The 12,272-nt window shown below is 34.5% G+C and overlaps 1 protein-coding gene across 5 annotated transcripts in view; it reads left to right on the top strand.

The window, feature by feature from the left end:
- The window catches only part of LOC141550644 (zinc finger protein 474-like), a 95,442-nt gene extending 84,664 nt beyond the window's left edge, over positions 1 to 10,778 (top strand). For 4 of the 5 annotated variants that reach the window (XR_012484651.1, XM_074281512.1, XM_074281515.1 and 1 more), the window contains 2 exons: positions 6,810 to 6,990; positions 10,607 to 10,778. Coding sequence is in view for 4 of the 5 variants with exons in the window: in XM_074281512.1 (XP_074137613.1) it covers positions 6,810 to 6,990; positions 10,607 to 10,758 (333 nt within the window). In the remaining variant the exon portion in view is untranslated. Of the gene's footprint in view, positions 1 to 6,809; positions 7,036 to 10,563 lie in introns of all 5 variants that reach the window. The other variant, XM_074281516.1, reaches the window with a different exon arrangement.
- The last annotated feature ends 1,494 nt before the right edge of the window (positions 10,779 to 12,272 follow it).

The raw sequence follows: 12,272 nt of genomic DNA, 5'->3' as shown, positions 1-12,272 counted from the left end.
ATGGATTAACTTATAAAACATTTTCTTATGTTAGATTTTAACATCCCAAAGTTTTACTTAATTCATAAAACCTTGGCTCTGTACTTTCATGCCTCCTTGGTTTTATATACCTATATATATGTAACAAACTCACTAATATAAAACAATGATGCCATACCTAACATAGCTATGTCCATCTCTAATCCCTATTCTCTTCTGCTTACTCCCTAAACCTTCACTCTTATTTCCTCCCACATTCTATGGTTAGCAAAATACTCTTTGTCTGAAGTCTCTTTCTCTTATATTCCTGTCATCTTATGGTACAAACTAAAATCTGCTACTTTCCAAGAGATATAACATCCCATCATTATCCGTTCCAATGTTGTCCATTCCTCCACTCATGCCTCTAAATCCATAGGAACAGGCAAGTTTTCCTTTTTATGTATCATTCACTCATCAGTGATCAGTGTACCCTGCTCCCTGATTATCAGATGACAGCATTTAGCCTGCCAGATCTAAATAGCTTTTAAAAATAGGTATTTATTAGGAGAGCATAATTTGTACAATATATGTAAAATGTCTCCCCAATAGTCTGTGACACACTCTTCTAGTAATTAATTCAGGAGAAAGTGGGCTGCAACTTAGAACACATATGGCGAATATCTGATATGGCAAATATCTGATCCTGGAATTCCTTTTGCTGAAGTCTTCAAGATATTTCCCTTAGGGATGCTACAACTTTTCTCCTGGGTTCTTTAGAGAGTTCCTTAGAAATGAATCTTCTCATTTTATAAAGTCTTCTCATGTGAATAGAGAGACTAACATTCATTATTTAGAACACCAATAGGAACTCTAAGTTCAAAAGCCTCTGGACTGTTTGAAATTCACAAGATCCTCCTCCAGCTAAAATCAAATGTGGTAAGGGATTTTTACCTTGCCCTAAATCTCCTAAGCAATTCCTTCTTAGAGGGTTGGCTGAAGGCCTCCTCTGATAGACTCCCAAGTGTTTTGAGTTCCAAACTATTTTTCTCTTTTTTAGACCAAAGCTGCTTAAACTATGGATTGCCACCCCATATGGGGCAACATAGGAGTCACAAAAAATGGGCAATAATAAAAGGTTTCTGAATCCAATGACCAAAAATTTATTCAGAATCAAATTAGTAATGAATGAACCTGAGGTGTTTTCATAGCACACGCCCATGTTGCTTAGCATGACTTCATTGCAGCCTTGGTTCTGAATATACAATATGTGCAATTTCCATTGCAAATGCATGAATACTGCCTCGGGCCAGATTTAAGACAAGGTCATGTAAAAATTCCTCAGGTGAAAAGGAGCATGAGTGGAAATAGTTTAAGAAGCCCTGTTTAGACAATCACAGAGAACTTTGTTTTATCCACACAATACTTTCTACATAATATACCTTCAGTTCATCCAATAGCTCTCAAAAACATCTAAATTGGTCAAGATTTTTCCCACTTAGGTCACGACTATGGACCATTGAAGTGACTTCTATGAACCTCCATTTTAAGAAAGAGATATCCAGGTCAATCATGTCTTGATTACAGCCCAGGGTGCATCTCCATAGATTTTCTTTACCATAAAAATATAAGCTCTTCACCGTGGAAGTTCACTTCATCCCTAGATTTCTTCTCATATAGAAAGTACAGTCAATTCTGCTATAATGCTTGTGTTGAAAATTCCAAATTTGTTCTAATACAACATACATTAGGAAACAGTTGCAACATAATGAAAATTTTGAATCAGATGATGTTGGCTTAAGTTCATTTTCTTTCTTGAGAAATAATGAGAATAAAGAAAACTGCCCCAATTCACAATTGCTCACAAGCTGCAACCTTTCTGATGTCCACTTCTACAAATAAACTTTGGATCTTTTTCAAAGTCATATTTATTGAATTGGTACATTTTATTGAATTTAATTTGGTTCATCAAATATCTATGGGCAGAAGAAGGCTAATTCAAAACACCCCCCACACACCCCCCACACACACACACAAACACACACACACACACACACACACACACACACACACACACACACACACCTGGCCTTTGAAGACCAGAGTTTTCAGCCTGTTTCACTTGCATTAGATATTTCCAGCCTGGGTCCTCTGGGAACCAGAACAGCCACTGTTTATAGTAGTGTTTATGTATTTCTTAACCATGCAACATGTATAAAACTGTGCTATCATTTTATTAGACTAAAATATTTTTAACATGGCATTGATGTTTTTGAGTGTTATGCCTCTAGTCCTATATTCACTATAAATAATTCCTGTGGTTTTAATTAACCTTGTTGGTATAGCACAGTTCTTTTAGGGAACATACATCTTGTTATAGCAGAACTGACTACATTCTCCATCCATTAGTCTCTCCCTCTAATCAGATGATGATTCCTCCCAATACCTCCATTTAAAGGAAGAGATCAAAACCAATCATAATTTCATTCCTTTCTAGACTGCAAGTCCAATTCATCTCCACAGGACATTCTCTATCATCTCTACCCTAACCTGGTACCTCCATTCTTCCTCACATCAATTTTCAGCTCCCATTTATGTCCTATCTTCCCCATTAGAATTAAAGCTCCTTCATGGAAGAAATTGTCTTTTTTTTTCTGTTGGTATCTGTATATTTAGCACTTAGCACAATACCTGGCATATAGCAATGCATTAATAAATACTTGGGGACTAAGATTGGTGGTTTCAGTGACTAACTGGTCTCATTTGGGTAAGATCTTAGAGGATAACATATTAATATTATACTCATTCCCCAGTTATCCTATTTGCTGTCCTCTGAAAAGCTGCTGGAATATTTGCCAAATATCCAATTCCAAATTGGAAAGAATTTAGGCAATTCTTCATTGTTCTTTTGCATACTTTCTCCAGTGATTTCTACTAAAGAGTCTTGGGAAAAGTGTATGATACAATTTGTAATCAAATTCAATAATTAATATCCTTCCATACTTCTAAATATTTGGTGACACACTTTAACAACTAGTTCTAATAGGTCATAGACAGAAAAGAAAAAAAAAAAGGAATAGAAAAAAAAAAAAAAAAAGGAAGGAAAATGAAACTTCCCTTTTCAGAGAGAAAGCTTGATCACTTCAAAATTCTCCAGGCAGGAAAGTCTTATCTTCACAAGGATTAGAGAACTGTCATCAATTAAAAGTTGCTCCCTCACTATTTGAGTGAGAAATCAAACTGTCCTGAGGGAGAAGAAAAAAAACTCTTCATAATTCTCTCAGCATAAAATCATTCAACTAGCAACTGAATAAAAATTTTACATGATCTTTTTAGAGGCATACCTAAAATTCTCCAGATGTCTCTGTGCTGTTGTCTTGGAGATCCAGACCAATTTCTTTTGAATCCTTATATGAAAGGGCACCTGAAAGTTTTCCCAAAGTACCCCTGCCTATTCAAGAATAATCCAAATAAAATTTTGAACCTCTTATTGGTACAAACAAGCTAACTTTAAAAATTGTCAGGAAAATCTTCACAGAGGTATTGGGGCTCTTCCCAGGACACTGGACACTTGAGTTACTAACTCAAAATTTTTATCCTATGGATCTATAAAAATAAAAAAATTAACCTTTTGAACTTATTTCCACTGTGATGGAATTATCAATGTTTCTCAAATCTCTTATGAATTTAATCTTAGGGAGGAGCATTGCCCATAACCTCTATTGAGGAGAGAATATTTCTGCCTGCATCATGGAGCCAGGCAACTTAGAACTCCCATGTTAGAATATTTGCCCAAATTGGCCCAAGGCAGCCCCATCATTGGCAATTAAAAATTTAGGCAAGCCTCTCTACTTTATTCTACCTATTTTTCCTCCTATTTTATTCCTGTGACTGTCTATGCTTGGATAAAATGACTAGGGAATCCAAACCAAAAATACCGGCCATGTCATTTCTGATATTGCCAATATTGAAAAGCCCATTATAGTCAGCTGGCCCAATTACATAGCATTAATAATCTTTTGACTATCCCCAGTTCTGTCAGTCCCTTTCCTAATGTTCTAGCCTATCATTTACCTAGTATGAATAAGCTCTGTCTTAAAGAAAACTTATATTTGCATTAAGAAGTGATATTTTGTAAACATCCCTTTAAGGGTAATTATAAATTGAAAAAGCTATTAAACTTTATGCTCCTCTAGAGAAAGGAAAAGGATTTGTCAAGCTGAAGAGTGATAAGAGGCCAATGACCAAGTCATGAGCAGAGAAAATTTTCTGCAGTGCAGATGTTCTTAAATGGACAAATAGCATCAAAGCCTGCAGTCTAAAGTAATGAGCTTCCCTGAGCATATGGGGTTTTCTCCTACATATGCTTCCTTACAGGTTCCTGTATAACCCCATTCTTTACTATCAATGCTGAATTCATTGATGGGAAAGTATGATCCAGGTTTGTCTGTTATATTGTAATATATTTTTATTTCTGCATTGATTTTACTTATTATCTATGATGATGCCTTTTTGGTTAAGCAAATAGTTAAGTTCTAAAAGTATCATTATTGTGAATGGCTGGTTGCATAAATACCACCAATGAGATGATACCAAGTACCACATTACACTTACATAAAGTCTTACAGGCTCTGTGGAGCTATAAATAAAAATTATTTCCCTTGAATTGAGGATGGAGATGGTATGAAAAATAGTGGAGAACCCCATAGAGAGCAGTCTTAAAATACTGATAAGGTTCCAGACTGAAGAAAACCCATTCCCATTAGAAACCTACTTCTGTTTATTCTTGGAGAAAGGAGGAAAGATGGGTACCTGGCAAAGAGATGCCTGACAGAGCGTAAAGTATGGATCTAGGAGAAGTAGGATGGAGCTGCTTAGTGCCAGCCAATGGAGTACTGTAAAGCATGGAAAAATCTCCATGAAATCTCCATGAAGCACAGATAGAAAGGTTTTCTCACCCCACTACTATATAACATCAGAGGCTCTATAATAAGGCTCTATTTACACTTTCTCTTCTCAATTAAATCATGACTTTGAGGGCAGGGATGAGGCCATTTTTTAATGTTTATAAAATTGTGTCGCTGAACCCAGTTCAGTGCCTGCTGAATAATGACACTTCAATAGTCCAATTGATCTATGATTTCATCAATATGAATGTTCTTTGAAAACAGGCAATCACAAAGGGTGATAATCAATATTTTAAAAATTTGATCATAATCAAATTAGGAGAGAAAGTAATAGTTTCCCTCTCAGATATATTAAGAAGTTAAATATTTATGACCAAACAAGAAATAAAGAGCATTTATGAAATGTAAAATGAATAATCTTGATAATATAAAGTTAAAAATTATTTTACAGAAATGAAACCAATATAACTAAGATTAAAAGAAAAGCAGAAAATTGGGAAACAATTTTTACAGCAAGTGTTTCTGATAAAGGGCCTCATTGCTCAAATATATACAAAACTGACTCAAATACACATTACCTAATTTATACATGGTTAAAAGATATAAACAGACAATTTTCAGATAAAGAAACCAAAACCATATGAAAAATGTCTTAAATCACTATTGTATAGAGAAATGCAAATTGAAACTATTCTGAGATACCATCTCATATCTATAAGATTGGCTTATATCACTGCAAAAGGAAATGAAAGATGTTAAAAGAGTGGGAAATTTGGGACACTAATGTACTATTGTGAACTGATTCAACCATTCTGAAGAGCAATTTGAAATTATGTCCAAAAGGCAATTAAATTGTGCGTATCTTTTGATCTAGCAATACCAATACTAGTTCAATATCCCAAAGAGACTTTTTAAAAAATGAAAAAGTACCTATTTGTACAAAAATATGTATAGCTGCTCTTTTTGTGTTAGCAAAGAATTGGAATTTGAGAGGGGATGCCCATCAATTAGAGAACAGCTAAATGATATGTATATGATAATAATGAAATGATATTATAAATACTATTGTGAAAAGATTTACTTGAATTAATGCAAAGTGAGTGAGCAGAACTAGGAGAACAGTATAGAGAGTAACAGCATATTGTACAATAATCAACTGTGAATGATTTAGCTATTCTCAGTAATACAATGACCCAAGACAATTCCAAAGGATTTATGATGGAAAATGCTATTCACATACAGAGAAAGAACTGATGGAGTTTGAATGCATATCAAAGCATACCATTTTTTCACTTTATTTTTTTCTTTTTGGTCTATTCTTTTGCAACATGACTAACATAGAAATATGTTTTGCATGATTGCACATATATAATCTATATCAAATTGTTTATATTATGAAGGAGGGAAGTAAGAAAGATAAAAAGGAAAATTTGGAACTCAAAATTTTAAAAAATGAATGTCAAAAGTTGTCTTTAAATGTAATTGGGAAAATTATTTCTTAAAAAAACTATGCAGTCACAATCAATCCATGCCCTTTCACACTGTGGAATTTTTGTCTTGCATTTAACAAATATTTACTCAAGTGCATTTAACTGAATGTGATTACAACTATTCAGTTTTTCCATGCAAATGATGTTTTTGTCAGAAGCAGGGTGCTTCAAACTAAATTGGTCACTGCCATAAATGAAAACATCCTTTTGAAGCAGTGTTTTTTCTTCCTTACAATTCAATGTGAATTGAAATTTCACAGTATGAATATTTTATCTGAGAAGTCCAACTGAGATCACAGAACTTAGATTCTGTTAGATTAGACCTTAAGATAGCTTAAAGAAAGGTACTAAATAATCTACTTGGCCACGGTAAGGCAAAACATTTAAAAAAAAAATTACAAGTAAATGTATTTCAAAACCTGAATTATATTATAACAAGTTTCTATTCTTGCAGCCCTTAGTGATAAGACGACCACCAACAATTATTTGCTACATTTGTGGTCGTGAATATGGAACTATGTCCATCAGTATCCATGAGCCACAGTGTCTGAAAAAATGGCATAACGAAAACAATTTGTTGCCTAAAGAGTTTCGGAGACCTGAACCCAAAAAACCAGAAGTTAGAAACATCGCAGGTAAGCTACTAGAGAAAACAAGAGTGAAATTATATGGAAAACAGAGTTCTTTCTATCTTTCCTAAAATGTTGAGGATGTTATTTATTCATATTTTCCTTTTATTTGTTCATAATTATAAAATCTAAAAAAAAATATTTTAAATTTTGGACGCTGCTAAATGGAAAAACTGTCAAATTGTAATTTCAAAAAAAGTTTGCATTCAAAAAGAATAGACATATTTTCTCCTCAAGGCTAAAATGAGAAGCAGGATATTTATCATCTGATCTACATGACCTTAATTAAGAATCATCTTTCATACAGCATTTAAAAATGGCATCCAAAATGTAAATCTTTAGCTCAGACCCTAACTATGCAACCCCTCTAACCATAAAACTTATTCTATGGCTCTGATAATATTATTATGAGAATAATGCTTTATAAACCTTGAAGTATTATACAAATATTTTTATTATGGTACTATATGGTAATCTTCCAACATGAGGATATACCTTAGTGTTCATGGAAAGACTCTTATTTATCTACAATAGTTAAGAACACATTTCTCTAGTACAAGTACAGAATTGTCTCATAACATTTCTGTAATATCATTGTCTGACTTTTAGTTTGATTCAGGGACTACACTAATTCCTCAAACTCCTTCCAGGAATGGTGCAGAGAGTTTTGTATTCCCTGTGGAACTGAGTATTGACTGTCATAATAGGATTGTAGACATTTCCAGAAAGAATTATGTATAGTCCCTTCTTAGAGGACAAACATATAGATATAGATATATATATATACTTATAAATGTGTATATATTATATACATACATATTGTTGAGTCTTTTCAGTCACATCTGACTCTTTATGACCCCTTTTTGGGATTTTCTTGGCAAAGATATTTGGAATTATTGTTTGCCATATCCTCCCCTAGATCATTTTACAGATGGGCAATTGAGACAAACAGGATTAAATGATTTGCCTTGAGTCATACATCTAGTAAGTGTGTGAGGACAGATTTGAATTCAAGATGAGACTTCCTGATTCCAAGACCAGTGTTCTATCCACTGCACCATGTCGTTGTCCAGGTGTGTGTGTATAAAAGGAGCTAAAAAGAGCAAAAGCCAGTAATAGTACACATGGAAACTATTTAGATTACTGATCGCCATTACACTTAGTAGCCTAATTTCCCTAAGTTTGTTCCTTTCTCTCTGCTTACCATTACATCTCCTTCTCTGCATGAGCAAAACTTTCAAAACTTTCATGTTTCTGGGAATTGGGATGGAAATAATTTACTCTGAAACCCAATCTGTATTATTGTGAAAGCATTTGCATGCTGGTTGGACAAGGATAGTCATTGTAACTGAATTTCCCTTAGTTTCTCCCTTTATCTTTGCTGCCTCATAGCTATCAATGCAAATATCTCTTATTTTTTATTGTCTGTCGACAACTATTTTATTTTTTAATTTTCATTTTCCCTAGTTACAAGTAAAAAACTTTTTTATTATATATGTATATATATGTATATACATATACACATTCATTTTTTTTTTTTTTACATATTTCCTTACAAATTATGTTGGGAGAGAAAAATCAATAGAAGAAAAAAGAGACAACATAGTTGATTTGCATTCAGTCTTCATAGTTCTCTCTCTGGTCTGGATGGTGTTTTTCCATCCAAAATTTATTGGGATTGCATTGAATCATTGAAATATGCTGAGAAGAACCAAATCTGATCACCACACAATCAATCTTGCTGTTTCTGTGTGTACCCTTTTTTTTTTTTTTTTTTTTTTTTTTTTAGTTCTGCTTGTTTCACTTAGCATCAGTTCATGTAAATCTTTCCAGGCCTTTTTACAATCAGCCTGATTGTCATTTTTTATTGAATAATAATATTCCATTACTTTTGTGTACCATAATTTATTCAGCCATTCCCCAATTAATGAACATCTACTCATTTTCCAATTCTTTGCCACCACAAAAAGAGCTATTACAAACATTTTTGTACAAGTGGGTTCTTTTCGCTCTTTTATTATTTCTTTGGGATACAGACCCAAGAGTGGCACTGCTGTATCAAAAGGATATGCACAGTTTTATAGCAATTTGAGCATAGCTCCAAATTGCTCTTCAGAATGGTTGGACCATTTCACAACTCTACCAACAATGCATTTGTGAACCAGTTTTCCCACATTCCCTCCAAAATTTATTATCTTTTCCTGTCATCTTAGACAATCTGAGAAGTATGAGGTGGTACCTCAGAGTTGTTTTTATTTGCATTTCTCTAATCAACAATGATTTAGAGCATTTTTTTTCAAAAAATGACTGTAGACATCTCTTTTAATCAAAGAACCTTCACACTGTAAACTCCCACCACTTTGACTTTAGAGACTAAAGTTGATGTAGTTTCCTCATCCAGCCTCAATCACACACATGGTCCTAGTCTATTAAATCTATTCAAAGCCTTTTCCAAAATTATATAAACCCTTTTCAGTGATGCTTCTGCATAGTTTCATTGGACAAAACTGATTGTGCTGTTAAAGGATGTTCTATTTGGAGTAAAACTGATCTGAGCAAAGAGAAAGTTAAACCAATTTTTTTTTCAAGAGGCTTTTCAAAGTACTCAGAAAACATTCATTTTCTGCTTATAGCAAAGACTATAAGAGAAAATCTGTCTTGTGCTGAAAGTTATTTGCTTATTGGGAACAGAGACATTTAGAAATCTAAAGCTGTTATATATTCACATGAACTATTAGATATGACATATTTTAAATGATTTGAAGCCCTAATGAAGAAATATAGGATGTATATGAGACAAAAAAACTATATGATATATATGTGAACATATGCATACATATATATGTGCATAAAGTTCCACATTAAAAAATTTGTTTAAAATTATGCCACTTGTTTACCATTCCAGACTTCTCTTTTTAAGGTCCTTTTGTTGAAGCAGATCTATGCTATTTCTCTAAAATAAAACTCTGTTTTTTATATTTTTTACCAATGAAGATTATATGATTTAGATGCTATATATAGGTATGCATTTATGGAAAGCTTCTATTTTAATAGCTATTCTGCTTAGAATGCTTCCACATTTTTTAAGAAAACTCACTTTCTAGGTAAAAGGTACTATGATTTTAGAGTGAAAACCAGCTGGAAATGCTGGTTTCCTCAAAATGCTGTTAAGTAATATAACAGGGGAATAATCTAAAGAGCTATGTTCCTCTCCTTTGGTAAGTTCATAAGAGCTTAAGTATCTCCTAAAAGTAGGACATAAAACAGTAGTTTCATGATTGATGGTGATGATGGGGTGATGATGATGATGATGGTGGTGTGTGTGTGTGTGTGTGTGTGTGTGTGTGTGTGTGTGTGCGTGTAAATAGAGAAAAAGGGAGAGGGAGGTGAGAGAAAGTAAGGGAAAGAGAGAGAGGTAGGTTCCCCTTTTAAGGCAGTTGAGTAAATGCTCTGGTCCACAGTTAGCTTTACTCAGCCTTTGGGACATTTTGCAGAAGCAATATGATTTAGTTTAAAAGGCTCAGTCAACAGGTATTTCCTGAAAATATTTTCCATAAAGTGTTCAATATGATTCTTCAGAATAAAAACTGATCCTGTTTTCTCTCCTTTTTTTATTTTTCAGCCAAAGGCTACTACGATCTCGATGGTATAAATGAAACTGACTGGACAAGTGCCCAGAGCCAGTTGGTTCCATGTGATAACTGTGGGCGTACCTTCCTTCCAGACAGACTAGCTGTCCACCAGCGGTCCTGTAAACCCAAACAAGCCAAGTAAAGCCCTCTCTCTGAACCAAAGTGTTACAGATTTAATCTCATTTGAAAGTGATGGTAAGAAGGGGGGGGGGGGTAATAAGAGATAAAGTAAGTGGAATAACAGGTTCAGAGGCTGATAAAACAAAGAATTGGGAGTGGTAAAGGAGAGTCAAGGCTGAAAAGCCCATCAAGGCATAGCCCTATTCATTAATGATTTTTATCAAGTTACCATGAATACTCTTTTTACCTCTTAATTGATAGATTGCTTAAATTCTCTGATAATCTCTGATACAGGGATATTTAGGTTCTTTATTTCCCTACTTTTTCATTCAATATTACAAAAGTGCTGTTATTCAGCAATAGAGATGGCCTTAGCTTCCACAGGAAACATGGGAATCGATACCTGTCATTTCTTTCATTGACTTTTTCATGAATAAGATTTTACATCATGAGTAAAGGCCATTATTCAGCTAAAAAGAGCTGTGTGGACACTAGTAGGCCTCCAGCACTCCTAGAGGCTGATTCTTAGTCCAATGAAACTTGGATCCCCTTCCTCTCTTAACCTCTCTTATTTTCCTGAATTATTCTGCTACTTTTCCCTTTTTGGGTCCAAGAACAAATGTTAATTGAACAGAAGAGGTATTCAGATTGGGTTGTGAATTTAAAGTATTGTATCCAACTTTCACTCAGCTTCTGTCCAATAAGTCAGCTGGGGAGAACACTTAAGGTATCTTCTGCCAAGGAAAGTCACAAAGAAATCATAGAACAAGTACCTCCCTCAAAGTTTAGGAGATTATCCAAAACCCCTATGTCAGAAAAGGGTGGAGGTTCTTTTTAATAGAAATCAACCTCATCAGAGCTTTCAACTTCCTCATTATGGTTTATAGGTATTTAGTTATTGAACTCCAATGGCTCTTCCAGGAAGCTGTATGCCTCCCCACTGAAGGTTCATACACAGACTGCAAATTGTGAAACTATTATAACTCTTGGAATCACGAGTGCATGGGCACGTACACACACACACACACACACACACACACACACACACACACACACACCTACCTCTTATCTTGGGAAGGGTCCAGGTCCTGCCAGGAGGCTCAACAGGAAAGCCTGCTACTTCAGGCAGCTCTACGACTCTCCAGCTCCAGGCTTTTTGCCCTGTGCCTTTGTTCATTGTATGTCTCCCTTCCAAGGCCACTCTAGATCAACTGATGGTTCAGCACATCCCACATTCATGATTTTCCATAACACATACAATTCCATAGTAGAGACAGTTGCAGCTGTCTTGCCATTCTCACCTACATCTCTTTCTTCTACTGTGAAGCAAGCCAGGAGAATTAGGCTAAACATTCTAGTTAGATTCATTAATAAGAAGCAGGACAAAATAACTTTTTGTTTGTTTCTTACTATATCCTAGCAAGAAACATCTCTCTCAGAAAGAATGGTTAGAGAGATCAAGGTTCAATACTTGCCTTTACACCTAGGCAGAGGTGTCTGACCTTGGCCAAGTCAATTAACCTTTCAATGTTCTAG

Source organism: Sminthopsis crassicaudata, chromosome 1, assembly GCF_048593235.1.
Source record: "Sminthopsis crassicaudata isolate SCR6 chromosome 1, ASM4859323v1, whole genome shotgun sequence".
NCBI lineage: Eukaryota > Metazoa > Chordata > Mammalia > Dasyuromorphia > Dasyuridae > Sminthopsis > Sminthopsis crassicaudata.
This window is presented reverse-complemented; position numbering and strand designations above follow the sequence as displayed.